This window comes from Actinia tenebrosa, unplaced genomic scaffold (assembly GCF_029948245.1).
Source record: "Actinia tenebrosa isolate PJP-AT-01 unplaced genomic scaffold, QUT_ActTen_1.0 PGA_scaffold9__36_contigs__length_13948895, whole genome shotgun sequence".
Classification (NCBI taxonomy): Eukaryota; Metazoa; Cnidaria; class Anthozoa; order Actiniaria; family Actiniidae; genus Actinia; species Actinia tenebrosa.
Window position 1 is genome coordinate 13,382,306 of NW_028292586.1, and position 15,284 is coordinate 13,397,589.

Genomic DNA, 15,284 nt, shown 5'->3' on the forward strand with positions numbered 1-15,284 from the left:
TTTTGCTGAAAACCTCCATTTTAATACCTACAAAGCCACTGAACAATATTCTTACGTATTGTAATTATATATTTTTGTCTTACTGAAACAAAACAAATACTCGAAGGAAAGCTAACGGATGGTCAAAGTTGGAATGGAACACTAAAAAAAATGAACTTTGAACTTCATTTTCGCAGCTACGTCACTCGTAGAACCGCTCTGAAATGCTGTTAATTTGTTTTGTATTTTTACTAGCAAACTACCATAGCAGACGTGAAGGCGAAATGCCCCGTTTTCAAGAACAGCCAGTGTCCATACACTGGACTAAAACCAGAACTGGCCAAGTCTCCAGTGTTCGACCATGGTTGCATTGTCAAGCCAGGTCAGTGCAAGACTCTTGGGGAAGTGACCGACGTTCTCGCATCTCTGGTTCCTCAAAACGAAGCTGGCAAAAAAATTATGGCCCACGCCATACAAGAAGCTGTTGCTCTCGGCTACAGTGAGGAAAAGAAGTTGGGGAAAACGTGTCCTGCCAAGCAAACTTGGCCTTTCAACACCAAGAAAGATGGCAAGCCAGTTTTTGCGCCTCAAACCGCTATTGTAAGTGTGCAGCCATCTATACATTGCCTATTTACATATTCATGGCTTGTTCACAGATCAACAGAAAATATAATCAAATTCTACTAATACAAATTCTGTATTACTGTGGACTTTATTAATTTTTTAAGAACGTCGAGCAATAACATCGTTCTAACACATGATAAACTAAGGCCCCGTCCACACGTATCCGCAAATTTTTGTGTCCGGAAATGTTTTTTTACGGACACGGGTTGCGTCCACACGCGTCCGGAAATTTTTGTGTCTGTATCCGCAAATTTTACGAACACGGATACGTGTGGACGGTGAAAACGATTCGAATACGCTGCGTGGGACGCAAACATTTTCGTTCCGCAAAAAATAATTTGCGGATACAAATATTTCCGGATACGTGTGGACGGGGCCTAAAATAAGCGATTTATTTTTGCAAAGCACTTGCCATATTTGAAGTGATTGGTTGTTTCCTTTAGGACTCGGTCTATGTTACCATGGATACCATCAAAGACAAGTGCCCAGTCTTCAATAAGGGCAAGGCCTGCCCTTACAATGTTCCAGAGCTGAAAGGACTCGGCAAAGGCTGTCCCTCGTTCAAGGATGGATGCCCTTTCAAAGGAGTTAAGGATGTGGGAGAGTTTAGGCAAAAGCTAGGAGAGATGAGAGACAAATGCAATCGAAAGGAAAATTACGATAAGGCCTTTGAGGTACTCATATTTTCAATTCCATTTTTTATGACTCTCTCACAAAATCGTATCACCTTGCTTTCCTGATTATGATTTGGTTATTGGTGCTGCTGTTGTAAAAGTGATGCGGTGATATCTGTAAAGATATTGTTGATGCTGAATATTAATATTATTTCCACTTAATGAGGTCCATTTAACCTCTCTGCTTTTCCTCTTTCTAGCTTATAAACAAAGCAAATCTTGAACAAGTAGCCAAGCTGGGCCACTGTCCTTTCCACCAGTATGGATGTCAAGTCAGTGAAGACCTCAAGGGCCAGCCCATCGTAAGTACCGCCTTATAACACTTCGCGAATCCAGCTCTCTTTTCTCTAGTTTCTGTACTATTGAATAAACTTTGTATCGTCTTTAGACCACTGATTTTGTCGACATGGACACCATCAAGAGCAAGTGTCCTGTTTTCCAGAATGGTCGTTACTGCCCATACAACCTTCCTTGCTTGAAAGGGCTGGGGAAAGGCTGCCCCGAGTTCAAGAATGGCTGTCCTTTTAATTAAGAATGTTAAGACCATTGGGGAATTTAAAGCAAAACTTGGCGAGATGAGAGATCAATGCAAAGGCAGGGAAAACTACGACAAGGCTCTTGATGTAAGTATAGGTTAACGTCTCATTTTACAATGGATCAGTTTTACGACTTTCAAATACCAAAAGAAATTGCAACACTCTGAGGGTTTACACTATCTATGATGTTACACATATATACTTTAAATCTGCTCTTGTTGGCTTTCAGATGATTGCAGGCGCCAATGGTGTGCAAGTGGCGAAGTTTGGACACTGTCCTTTCTTTAAGTATGGATGTATGTTCAAGACCGATCCCAGTGGTAAACCAATTGTAAGTATATCTTTTTACAACTGGCACAGCAGAATTGGTGTATTTTCTACTCTTGTGGAACTTAATAAACCCGAGAGACTATACGTACAGATTACAGGCACATTCCCCAAAGGTCACTCTCAACGTACAGGACCCAGGCAACTAAATGCATAGTCTTTATTTGTGCGAGAGTAGCACTTGATAGCCAGTAGCTAACAAACCTGTGCCCCTTGTTCAATGATCGAATTGGAATCTTAGAAGAAAAGGGAGGAAAACCAGAAAAAGCCCGGCTTGAACGGCAGGAAAGAACCGACTCGTACGAAGTAAACGGAGTCCGGGAATTGAACACAACTTGCATTTGGTGAAAGGCAAACGCTTTGAAACGTTTTTGAAGTTGACTTTTCCTTTCAATTCCAAACAGGTTCCAGAGTTATTTACGATGGACTACATCAAGGAGCATTGTCCAGCCTTCCAAAAAGGAAAGTTCTGCCCTTACAACGTGGCCGAGCTCAAAGGACTTGGAAAAAGCTGCCCCGCCTTCAAAGATGGGTGTCCTTTCAAAGGAGTCAGAAATATTGGCGAGTTTGAAGGGAAGCTGGGAGAGATGAGGGATCTATGCAAGGGCAAGACCAATTATGACAAAGCATTGAAGGTAAAATCATAAGCTTTTACAAGTATTCTTATCCAGGATTTTTAAAACCGTTAAAAGTGAAAGGTCTACCTGGAAATTTATATATAATGATGGGAAATATGAAACGAAAATACGGAGCCAAAGTTAAATTGTATTTGAAGAAGAATTTCTGAAATTTCTACAAGTGGAATGCAATTTTATTTGAACTAATTTACATTAGCTAAGCAAGAAAATGAACGCGATAAAAATTCTCTCTCTACTGAGTGCTATAACCTACATATTTCACGGCACTTTTTTTAAGATCATCCAGTCTGTCAACGGTCAACAAACCGCAAAGCTTGGCCACTGCCCATTCTTTAAATTTGGCTGCCCACTCAAGAATGATCGCGAAGGAAAACCCATTGTAAGTATTGATCGACTGCAAACACGTTTAGTAACCATGCATATATATATATATCGCAGATTCTAACAAATAATTTTGATGCTTGTCCCAAAGGTTCCTGAGCTTTACACTATGGAATACATAGAAGCCCACTGTCCTGTCTTCAACAAAGGCAAGGCCTGCCCTTACAATGTTCCAGAGCTGAAAGGACTTGGCAAAGGTTGCCCAGAATTCAAGAATGGATGCCCATTCAAGAACGTCAAGAATGTGGGAGAGTTCAAAGCCAAAATGGGCGAGATGAGAGATCACTGCAAGGGTAAAGAGAACTATACCAAGGCTATGGATGTAAGTAATGGGTTTTTACTTTAGATGTTTGAAAGCAACGTTGATGAGAATTAATCTCGCGTCTAAAGTCGGTTATGATCAGTGTAACTTTTGAAAAGCATGTTCTATTTGAATTGTAGATGATGGCTAGTAAACACTAGCGTGGACTGCGTCGGTGTTTCTAATAAAACAGTTATCGTAGAATGATAAGTTATACACCGTAGTGAAAATAGTAACTGACGTTTCGGACGTTAGTCCTTCGTCGGAGTCAAACTCCGACGAAGGACTAACGTCCGAAACGTCAGTTACTATTTTCACTACGGTGTATAACTTATCATTCTACGATTTCTATTTGAAATGCTCTGGCTTATACTAGCAGTATGCTTCAGTTTAGTGGGGGTCTAACTACATTAAAGGATAACTGTAGCTTGCTTGTGAAAGTCGATGGTTTCATAGAAACTATGAGAATGGTGACCAAAACTAAGTGGATTGGACAGATAAAGCATTAACTCTGGCTTAAACTAACCGCTAATGAGGCCCTTGAGGCAGAGCTGTAATTTACGTACGTGGTGTGGTGTGATAGATGGATTATTAGATATTTTAAGGCAATTGTCTTGTGTGCAGTGAAAGGTGACTGTGCACAGTGTTAACGCACCATCCCCTCTCCTTCAACCGCTAAAACTCTAATCTGCAATACTCTTGAAGAACATCAAAAGATGCAATGACCGAGATATGTTTTTGTTTTTAAATAGCTTACTTATGGAGCAGGTGGGGAAGCCGTTGCTAAATATGGTCACTGCCCCTTCTTTAAAAGTGGCTGCTGCTTGAAGTCGGACCTGAATGGCAGATTCATTGTAAGTGCCAATAGCCCATTTTCTCAAGGTTGTGTGCGCATCCAACTTACGTCCTTCAGGCGGAATTTGCAAGATGTGATCCTATTGGAGGGTACACATGTATAGAACAATAGAAAACAATGACTTTTCCCCAACCACGCCCCTAAACCTTACCAATCACAGGGGACAAAACTGAAAAACGCAAATTCAATAAAATAGAGAAGCCAGTTTCATATTTAAAGAGGAGAATATAATCGATTTTAGTTATTCTTATCGATATGATAATATGATACTCATCATAAAGTTCGTGTTCTGGTATCTTGGCCCGTCAAGTTCCTTAAATTTGGATGCGCACGCAATCTTGAGAAAACGGTCTATTCACCTCTTATCTCTATTAATTATACCATAAAAAGTGGTAGGGTGCAAACAATATAACCGTGAAACTTTAGTAATACTAAATAGCACAATTTCATGCAAATTCCATTGTTTTCTATCGATTAATTAGAACTATTTTGTACTATTTAGTAAATACTGTCTAATGGATTAATTGTTCGCACTCTAGCTATCAATCTAACTAATGGAGTGTTTTGTTCTAAGATTCCTGGTGAGATTACAATGGATTACGTCAAGGGTCACTGCCCAGCCTTTGAGAAGGGTAAAAGATGTCCCTACAACGTCCCTGACCTTAAAGGCCTCGGCAAAGGATGCCCATCCTTCAAGGACGGATGTCCATTCAAGAATGTGAAGAACGTCGAAGAGTTCAAAGCTAAGCTAGGCGAAATGAGAGACCAGTGCAAGTCCAAGAAAAACTACACCAAGGCTCTTGAAGTAAGTCCTTTTCTCATTGATCAGTCATTCATAAAACAAATATCACTCAAGTTAAAAATGACTTTTTTTGGCCCAAGATCCCTGACTTGAATTAGCCCCAGGGTTCGAACTGTGGGTTAGCAGTGCCCTGACTTTGATCAGCCCAAAGGTTGTTTCGTACAATTTAACTCGCGAAATTAATCTTAGTCTAGTCGTTAGTAGCAACCATTGTCATTGATTTCATTTGTTTTTAATCTGATTATGAATAGAAATGGACTATAATGGATTTAATTTAACGGCTATCGCTCTGTTTTTGTTTGTCATTTTAGTGTGTGTACAAAGCCAACACCGAGGAAGCTGCCAAGATTGGTCATTGCGCATTCCTGTATGATCACTGTGAGCTCAAGACTGACAACCAAGGCAAACCCATTGTGTAGGACTGACTTTGCATTGATGCTCGTCTCGTCTGACCAGAACAGCACATAAGAAAAGCACAAAACACACAACCTTCATTTTGGTTGCATGTACTGCACTTTTTTGAAGCATTTATAATTGCACCTATGTAATCACAATTCTGAATAAAAAAAAACAATAAACAAGTTACGCAGTCAAAATTTTCTTTTCTGCGATAGAACGAAAGCGATTCTGCCAAATTAGGATAGACAGAGGCAGCCCACTGATGGTAAATAAGATACAGAAAAAAGGGAGACACCCGATGAAAGATAGAAACGGCTATAACCACAGGGAACCCATATTTTGTTCATTCTCGAAAGATCAAACAGAGTTTGTAAGTTGTGACATAATTCTAGGTCCATTTATGCACAAACGTTACAGTTTAAATCTTTCGTAAAGGAAATGTAAAAAAAAACTACAAGTAAGCATTGGGTATTATTATTAGAAGCTCGGGTTTCTTCCGAAAAAAATTGGCTTGATGATTAACAAATTGACTTCAGATTTTTATGTGTCTGTCTTCTTAATTTCGCCATCACATTGTCAAAGTAGTATGCGTATCCACACTACTTTGACAATGTGATGACGCAATGTATTGTCAATAAGAGGACAGACACAAAAAACTGATGTCTATTTGTTTTATACAATAACAAAAACGATAAAAACTTCTCATTTTTAGTGATCAAAACAACCAACGGAAAGAGCGCACGCTCGTTGACGTCAGCTTTATCTGTCTGTCCTTTTATTGATGATAAAAAATAACCAATCAGCGCGCGAGAAATTTGTAAGTTATTGTAAAAAACCTAATTTACATCTCTAGCTACGAAATGATGGTGGTATTATTATTAGAAACTCGGATTTCGCTCGAAAAAAATTAGCTTGATGAAACCTAATTTACATCTCTAACTACGAAATGATGACGTCACATTTAAACGATCTAAAATACCAAGTTGACAAAAAACCGTCTAAATTACCTATTGGAGAGAAAAAAGAAACGGTTTATAATTGTTAAATGTATATATAGAAGAAGATTTTCCACTTTGAAGTGAATCGTGTTTATGGCGTACGTATGTTTAGTATGGTACCTGTCATAACCAGTCGTGTCGAGTGGACCAATCAATGAAGAGCATGAACCGCGCCTGTTAAAACATAAACAAGGGTGGATCATCTGCTTGTTTTGAAACAGTTACTTGAATAACGCTAGACTCTCCAAGAAACACCCGTACTTCAGAAGACGACGGATATTTATCTCCAAAATAATGCTTCTCTGCGATGCATTTACAAGGGTGAAACCATCAAAAGACATTCTTAACGTCGTTTGGATGCTGTTCCATTTGCTTGGACTCTCGGCAAACATATGGGCCTTTTGGTTACTCAAGAAAAAATGGAATACACTTGGAAGCCACAAACTCCTTCTAGGAACAAGTATTTTTTCCAACGTGTTTGCTTTAGTGGTTCATCTTTATCTGCCAATTAACTTCATGCTACGAAGCGTGACAGGACTACAGTGGAGCTTAGGGTCTTCACTCTGCACCGTTCTACCACCCATAGCAAACTTTGCACTCACAGCATCGATCCTCGGCTTGCTTGCCGTAGCTATGGATAACTATTTCAAGAATATCCACAATGATGAAGTTAGTTCGAGAGATGCTGAAAATACCACTGTCTTGGTATGGGCAATCGCTAGCCTTCTTACCGCTCCACAGTTCTGTCAGTGCGGGATGGTATCCCAGGCATATCTCGACGCGGGAAACTGCGTCCAAGGCTGGCAGTACACAGAATCAGGACGACTCTATGAAGCTAGTAGGCTGATCCTCCAATATATCATACCTTTCGCTATCATTGGTAATTTATTCATCAAGGTCCATATCTACCCTTTTGGGTGGAAAAATCGTTCCAAGTGTCGGCGATTTTTGAGCATATTAACTGACCTTGTTACCGGAGTGTTCGTAGGAGCCGCTGCCTACTTATTCCCAGTTCAAACTGTTATGGCATCTTGGGGTCGCTCTGTTAATGGCTCTCCATTTCCTGATGTTGCTACTGTCAGCCAAGTTTTGGAATTCTTCGCAGTGTTCTTATGTATTGCAACTCCGTTTGAATTCATCGAAATCTTGAATGATGAAGATATTAAAGCACCTTGTTACGAGACCGACGCGCTGGGAGAGTACCAACCAGTAGACCAAGCCATTAAAATTAATAAAGGAAATCTAAGCGAGAAAATATTCAAGGAAAAGCCCTCGGATGAATTGCTAAAAAGTTTGATAAATGAGGAACCATTACGCTTGAAGAATGAGATCATAGTATGAGCGAAGAAGCTGCTTTCCATTCATGAATACTCGCATTATTGCGCTGCCACACACGACACAGCATGCCACAAGCGAACTATACGATGGGCTTCCTTGCCTTGGAAGTTCCTCTGCTTCCAGAATTAAAATAAGTTACTTCAATTCTAAAAAGAAGTAAAAGCGCCAAACACACAATGGCATATAGTTTGCTAGAGTTTCGTCCTTATAATTGCATGAACGTAACATTTCTCCGCTAACTCGTACACTTTAAACGGGAAAATCCTAAATAAATAAAATCTCATTTTATTCTTCGTACCTCTTTATTATATCAATTTACTTTACAACACCAGAAAATTCGTATGACTGTGAAAACATGCGTTGCCGTGACCGTGACGGTACCATGTAAGATTGTTTACATTGGCTGTGCAGTATTCAGTTGCGCGTTGTGATTGACTCAAAGATGTCGTTAATTTTATACCGTCATCGTGCCGTGCGTCGTGACGTTTCACAATCATGCGAAATCTGTTCTTTATACAGAGAAACTTTGATCTATCCGAGACTCGCAGAGTCGCAAGCGAAGCCAGTGGGGAAAAAAGTGAGTGTCCAGCGAGTATGATCCTGGTTAGGCTGCCTGTGCTTTCACAGCGCGCGTGAACAAACTGAGACGAAAGACTTTGCGAAAGTCAAACTCGCTTCCACGGGCCTGCAATGGTAAGTTTTGTAAGGGACGTCACGGTGTCACGCAAGTAGGAGAAGCAATACGCCTTTATCTACCTGTCCTCTGAATTTTGGTGACACCCAGACTAGGCCAGCATGCTTTTCGTTTGTCTAAAGGCTTAAGGCAGACGATCATTTTCAATCTACTAAAATATCAGTTAACATACAAAATCGTAACTTAATTAAAAATTCAAGTCTCCTTTTTGAGAGTTTTTCTAAGCCGTGTTACTATTGAAGCGGTAAAGAAAGGGTTATTTCCCTTTGCAATGAAAACTACAAGCAATAAATTCAAAAAAAAAAAAGTTTGGAACTTTTTAGAAAATTTGTCTATGAAAAAGTATTTTCTCTCGTATTTTTGAATGCTCACTTTCAGCAACTATGTTATAAAGAAAGCCCATAATTTAGACACTTTTGATATACAAAAAGTGATTTGATAGAAATATTCCAGTTGTCAACAGAAAAAATTCCTATCATTTCTATTCTCAAATTCTCTTTCATGTTTTCTTGCATTTCAAAATCTTGGATATTCCTATCTGGGATTTTATGACGTGAAGCTTGATGGCTAAGGGATCTTCGGAGTAAATCCAATTCATATTTTTTTATATAACGAAGCTGATAGAAAGGTTGGCTTTCTGTGAGAAGGAAAATAAAGGGCAAAAAGAAATGATATTTCCTACTCAATACTAATTCTCCCATCCCTTCCCACTATTTTATTCCCATTTTTGTTTTTCCTTCCAACAGCCAAGTCCCCCCAGTCTTCCCTTGGTCATCAAGCACCACAGGGTACCCATCTTCCTCAACTTATCACATTTCCTTTTTTTATCAGCATTCATAATACTGAATCGGCAATTACAGGCATATTTAAAAACACCAGTATGTCATACAATTCTCCAACACTAGTATTTCTTTTAGTTTCCCACTGCCTCAGGACTTCATCTGCTGGGTTTCTGAACCGATGGCTATCAAAATACTGTATTTCGGTATTACTCAACCCAAGATGGCTAGCAAGAATCTTCCAGTTCTCATTATGGGCTTTTGAAAGAATGAAAAAAAAATCATTTGACATCCATTTTTCTATTTTTACAACCAACATACTCCGAAGACATCTGTTTTTTGCCAGTCATCAATAATAACATAAACCATTGGCCTTTTTCATGCGGCAGCCATGTCCATTTATCCTTGTTATGTGTTCAAGCAAGGATAAGTTTACGTGGATTTAAACAAAGGATCTTATTATAATTATAATTAAAACTTGATATTAGCCAAAATGCAATGTCTCTAATTCATTCATTCATCCATCCATCCATCCCTTCCTTCCTTCCTTTCTTCATTTGATTGCTAGTTTTCTGGGTGTGGTTATTAGAATGGGTGTAATATGTGGAAACAAAAAGCTGGCAATTATCTTTTCTCGATCCTTGGCCACTCTCATCTACACCACTCAGTACCCCCTGTAATGCCAATGAATGAAGCACTTACCACAAAGCTGAACTGTAAGTTTACTCCTAGCAGAATAGGGCAAGTCCCTGACATTAGTGTTCTCATCAAAATAAGGTCCTTAAAGAATAAAAGGTAATGTTAATATGATTGGTACTATGAACTATCTTCCTTTAGAACAATGACAAGGAGGGGAAGGAGGGAATCAAGAAAACCAACCACAGATAAGGGAGGGTACAGTTCTAAAATATTAGAAGTTCACTGAATCAGCGTTCAACCATTGCATATTTGAAGTGAAGGGATCATGCAAATAGTCCTCTTCACAGTTCCCTGCGTAATCTTGAAAGGTAGCCGTGCCTTTGCATCGAATCAAGACGAAAGTGAGCATGCAAAGTTAGGGGCCTTTTTTAACACCTTGGGCAATTATTCACACGTCTCTATCATTGCAAGCTCACCGTTCGTCTCGCTTCGATGCAAAGGCACGGCTACCTTTCAAGATGGGGCAGGGAACTGTGAAGGGGACTATTCAGACTATGAGGCTGCCATGAATAGTCTTCTTTTTATCAAATTACTAACCTGTTACTCCTTTTGGCAGATTATCCTTCATCCATTCTATTGTTTTCTTCATTTTATTTTTCCTCAAAAGTTTTGTCAGTTCACGAATTTTATATTTTTGCCATTGATCATGAGGTGGGATTTCAAAACTGTACTTTAATTCTAACTCTTCTGCTTCAATTTCTGCAAGAAGTCTTTCCTGGTTTTCATCACTTAAATCACCAAACGTCTCCACAGGTTTTAGTGTTTTAGATTCTTTTGGTGTTTTGGATTTATCTGCTTTTGAGAGCATGATAAAAAATCTAATATTAAAATAGTCTGGTCCTTAATTTTGTTGTTTGAGTTCAGAGGGAAGTGGAATATGAAATGGGGAGGTCAAAAAAGGGAAGTGGAGGGATAGGATGGAAGGATGGAGAAAAGGGTAATGAGTGTCCAAGAGTAAAGAAGGAAGTGGAAGCCACATGTGTGCCTAGTGAAAAGGAGTGGAGAATGTGAAGTGAAGAGGGGGAGTGTGAAGTGCTGAGTCAAGTGAAGGGAGTGGGAAATGGGAAGTAAATGGGTGGGATTGTGAAGTGTAGAGTTAAGAGAAGGGAATAATAGTGCACATTGAAGGGAAGGTAATACAGTATAAAGAATGAATGGGAGTGTTGACTGATGAATTGATGGAGGAGTGTGCTGAGTGGCAAGAAGGGGAGATTGGAAAAGAAGAAGAGGAAACAAGAAAAGTGGGAAATGGGAAAGGGCAGCACTATTGAGAAGAGAGTAAAGGTGGAATAAAATATGGTGAGTGTGATGAAGAAGGAAAGCCTAGAATTAATTCTTCACTTAGAAATATGAAAAATTGCATGCAGTTTTAAGATCAATCTTTGAACATACCAATTGACAAATTCTTTGTATTTTCTACTAGATTATTCACTGGATTAGTAGATCCTGGAGAATCAGTTGTATCTGGTTGCCTCCCCAGGTCATTCATAAGGCATTCTATATTTGCTGTCATTCCTAAGTGGGTTAAAGCACTTTTGAGTTCTCCAACTTTTCTGGTAGGCAACAGATTTAAAACTGCATTTGTTGGATTGAATGAACTATCAACTTTATCTGGCGGTACTTGAAAATGCTGAGCAAGACTGAAAAATAAAGATATCAATTGTTAGTTTACATGTATAGGTTTATATGAACACTATTTAGTACTAATTAGCACTAATTAGACAATAGAAAATAGGGATAGAATGCATACCATATATCCATGAAAAAGTTAACTGACAAAACTTTTGTAGGTGTACAGTCATTACTGAGGTCTACTGTACTTCATGCAAATTTGTGCAATTTCTTCCAAGGTTTCCACGGATATATGGCATGCACTCTAACATTATTTGGTACCATTTAGTGTTAATTTATTTGCATGGCTATAATAGTGTTTTTACTCTGATGCACTAATGACACAAGCACAGAAGGCTGAAAACTCTTCTATGTTGTTTTATAGAAGATTATAGGAATAAAGACTGCGAAAGCCTTGCAACATCTCAAGGGAACAAGCTAATCTTACATCAACAAAGTATGTACAATACAGCATATTATTTACAAGCACAGTCACTAATATTCATCAGCAGTAGATATCATCCATTCTTTCCCAGTTACAATACAGCATATTATTTACAAGCACAGTCGCTAATATTCATCAGCAGTAGATATCATCCATTCTTTCCCACTTACAATACAGCATATTATTTACAAGCACAGTCGCTAATATTCATCAGCAGTAGATATCATCCATTCTTTCCCAGTTACAATACAGCATATTATTTACAAGCACAGTCGCTAATATTCATCAGCAGTAGATATCATCCATTCTTTCCCAGTTACAATACAGCATATTATTTACAAGCACAGTCGCTAATATTCATCAGCAGTAGATATCATCCATTCTTTCCCACTTACAATACAGCATATTATTTACAAGCACAGTCACTAATATTCATCAGCAGTAGATATCATCCATTCTTTCCCAGTTACAATACAGCATATTATTTACAAGCACAGTCGCTAATATTCATCAGCAGTAGATATCATCCATTCTTTCCCACTTACAATACAGCATATTATTTACAAGCACAGTCGCTAATATTCATCAGCAGTAGATATCATCCATTCTTTCCCACTTACAATACAGCATATTATTTACAAGCACAGTCGCTAATATTCATCAGCAGTAGATATCATCCATTCTTTCCCACTTACAATACAGCATATTATTTGCAAGCACAGTCGCTAATATTCATCAGCAGTAGATATCATCCATTCTTTCCCAGTTACAATACAGCATATTATTTACAAGCACAGTCACTAATATTCATCAGCAGTAGATATCATCCATTCTTTCCCAGTTACAATACAGCATATTATTTACAAGCACAGTCGCTAATATTCATCAGCAGTAGATATCATCCATTCTTTCCCACTTACAATACAGCATATTATTTACAAGCACAGTCGCTAATATTCATCAGCAGTACATATCACCCATTCTTTTCCAGTTATAATTAACTATACCTTTTCCATCCTTCATTCTCATTTGTCTTCTGACAGAAACTTGCTAATTTGTCCTTCACTTTGCGTATTTCTGTATCATCTTCAGGGTTTAGAATTTGTGTTGGGTTGGTCAATTCTTTTTCATCTGAAAAACAAGAAAAGTTGTTGCAAAAAAAAAGAAACTTAAAAAGTTTCAGAAAGAGTGTAAGTAGTATTGGCGTTGTATATAAGAGGTACTAAAGAAATGATTGCCATGATATTCTGTTGCCATGAGATAATCTTATCAATTTGTTACGTTCAAACTAATTTAGTTCAACAAAAAAATTAGACATATCATTGAACACTTCCTGCAAATTGATGGGTTGCAAGCATTTCCAAGAGAGTCAAAAAAACAAAAACATGGCGGCCATTGTGGTGCCATTAACACTGGATGCTAATGAAAAATCATTTGTTAAATGACATCAACATGGCTGCAATAATGTACAATGCAATTAAACAATAGCAAGATCATTTTCAGTGAAATTTACATGAGTTATTTATATTACTGATATGAAAAATGAAAAATTTAATTACTTACTTGAAGTATTGGAACTGGTTTTCTCTTTTACCAGAAATTTTGCAATACTTGGGTCTGTAATATTCAGGATTTCGATGAAATGATCAAAGGCTTTGTCTTCTTTCTTTCCTAAAATTGTCACAAATTCATCAAGTTTTGCATCCCCTGTAGTATTGCTATCGATGGCTTCTTTATCCTCCTTGTCAAACACGAATGTCATAAGACGAAGGACTTTTTTTAAGTTGATTTGTTTTAACACTTCTTTGCTACTACGCAGAATCTCTTTGTGTTCAGGTTGCATAGCGTGTTCATTGTACCCTACAGTATGATAAATAAATTGAATACCAGTAAACAAATAAGCAGACCGCATATTATTGTAAAAAAATTAAAGTAAGCAATATCTAGTTAGAGCAAGAATTTGTTTCAAGTGCCAACTGCACTGATTGGTTCAATCAAGTCTTGCTGTTGCAATAGCCAACTTCCGAGATATGCTTCGCTTGTCATAAACAATGGTTTCAGTATGAGGCTACGCGCTAATTAAATTTATTCTTTTCTCTTATAATGATTCACTGAGCATTATGCACAAAGCCTCACATCGAAAACTTTGTGCGTGACAAGCAAAGCATATCTCATCTCAGAAATGAGCTATTACAAGACACTCGAAGTGTTAGAAGTAGGGGGAGAGGAGGGGGGAAGTCCTTACAGGCCACTCTCCTTTAAGGTCTATGGAATGGCATCTCATGGACATGCAGTAAAATATTCTCAATTCTGTATTCTAGACATGTTTTTATTACATCACAGTGGATCCATAAATCCAATCGACTATATCCACATGGGATAGTGTACAAAGTCTTCTTTGATTACCTCACTGTTGAAATGTATTTACATGACAGCTGCAATATGTATAATAAATATACGTTGCATTATAGGATTTAGTGCAAATAATAGATTGACTATACGTTTGAAGGTTTCTTTAGTCTAAAAGGACTATTATTAACCTTGCAAATCTGCATATAATGTACAAATCTATTATTCAACTTAATATCCTGACAGCTTTGATTGATTAAGGTGGTTCATAGCTATCTTTCCCTCCCTGTCCCTCCACACTCACCATGTTTAGTTTTCAATAGTTCAATCTCTCCTTCTTCCGCAATAGGTATAGCCAGGAATCTCTGTGTCTTCTCCAGAGCTCTAACAAATGCCTCAAAAGCCTTATCTCCTCTTCTGGGTAACAAGTCCAATAAACACCTCGCTTGCTCAGTAGTCGTTCTCTCTGCTCTTATTTCTTCCTCATCCTCTTGAGAAAGCACGCTAGTTAGATGACTTAATAACTTAAGCGGCTGCAGATTTTCGACTAATTCTAGCCTGTGTCTACGGAGTATTTCTCGATGTTTTTTGGTCATAACTTCAGCAGCTTCCGCCATTTTGCTGGAGATTCGAAGGAAAATGTGACGTCACACCCCCGTTCCAGGCCTCGCGCGACTAACAAATCCAAAACAAACAAAAATTATCTCTCAAAAGTCCTTAAAAAGTCAAAAGCTTTTTACTTAATTTAATATTTATCCTACTATTTATCTTAACAAGAAATATTTCTTAAGCTTGTTTGAATATTGAATCAAAAACGAAAAATGACGTCATTTTTCTCGTAAACTTTAAAAATT

General features: G+C 38.1%; 3 protein-coding genes across 4 annotated transcripts; 2 read left to right on the forward strand and 1 right to left on the reverse strand.

The window, feature by feature from the left end:
- Window positions 1–1,671: 1,671 nt before the first annotated feature.
- On the forward strand, window positions 1,672–5,691 carry LOC116298229 (uncharacterized). The gene is made up of 8 exons (XM_031706613.2): window positions 1,672–1,900; window positions 2,043–2,144; window positions 2,545–2,775; window positions 3,056–3,157; window positions 3,251–3,481; window positions 4,213–4,314; window positions 4,891–5,121; window positions 5,430–5,691. Exons 1-8 carry the CDS (start codon window positions 1,790–1,792, stop codon window positions 5,535–5,537), a joined length of 1,218 nt encoding a protein of 405 aa, XP_031562473.1. The 5' UTR covers window positions 1,672–1,789; the 3' UTR covers window positions 5,538–5,691.
- Window positions 5,692–6,714: 1,023 nt separating this feature from the next.
- LOC116298220 (neuropeptide Y receptor type 6-like) lies at window positions 6,715–8,150 on the forward strand. The gene has a single exon (XM_031706604.1). The coding sequence runs from the start codon at window positions 6,810–6,812 to the stop codon at window positions 7,854–7,856; it is 1,047 nt and encodes a 348-aa protein (XP_031562464.1). The 5' UTR covers window positions 6,715–6,809; the 3' UTR covers window positions 7,857–8,150.
- Window positions 8,123–15,067, reverse strand: LOC116298219 (uncharacterized). Of its 2 annotated transcripts, none has more exons than XM_031706603.2 (7): window positions 14,735–15,067; window positions 13,645–13,941; window positions 13,089–13,212; window positions 11,418–11,665; window positions 10,563–10,817; window positions 10,029–10,106; window positions 8,123–9,584 (listed from the first exon to the last, which is right to left on the reverse strand). In XM_031706603.2, exons 1-7 carry the CDS (start codon window positions 15,045–15,047, stop codon window positions 9,382–9,384), a joined length of 1,518 nt encoding a protein of 505 aa, XP_031562463.1. In that variant the 5' UTR covers window positions 15,048–15,067; the 3' UTR covers window positions 8,123–9,381. The 2 variants fall into 2 exon arrangements, with proteins under 2 accessions (XP_031562463.1, XP_031562462.1); XM_031706602.2 differs by having other exon boundaries at window positions 10,563–10,820.
- Window positions 15,068–15,284: the final 217 nt, after the last annotated feature.

Bases quoted from the DNA above. Each gene is read 5' to 3' on its own strand.
- LOC116298229 (XM_031706613.2), top strand. From the start codon at position 1,790: ATGGCTGTCCTTTTAATTAAGAATGTTAAGACCATTGGGGAATTTAAA. The intron at 1,901-2,042 runs GTAAGTATAGGT...GTTGGCTTTCAG, and splicing joins ACTACGACAAGGCTCTTGAT to ATGATTGCAGGCGCCAATGG. The intron at 2,145-2,544 runs GTAAGTATATCT...AATTCCAAACAG, and splicing joins ATCCCAGTGGTAAACCAATT to GTTCCAGAGTTATTTACGAT.
- LOC116298220 (XM_031706604.1), top strand. From the start codon at position 6,810: ATGCTTCTCTGCGATGCATTTACAAGGGTGAAACCATCAAAAGACATT.
- LOC116298219 (XM_031706602.2), bottom strand. From the start codon at position 15,047: ATGGCGGAAGCTGCTGAAGTTATGACCAAAAAACATCGAGAAATACTC. The intron at 13,213-13,644 runs GTAAGTAATTAA...CTTGTTTTTCAG, and splicing joins AACCAGTTCCAATACTTCAA to ATGAAAAAGAATTGACCAAC. The intron at 10,107-10,562 runs GTTAGTAATTTG...TTATTCTTTAAG, and splicing joins TCTGCCAAAAGGAGTAACAG to GACCTTATTTTGATGAGAAC.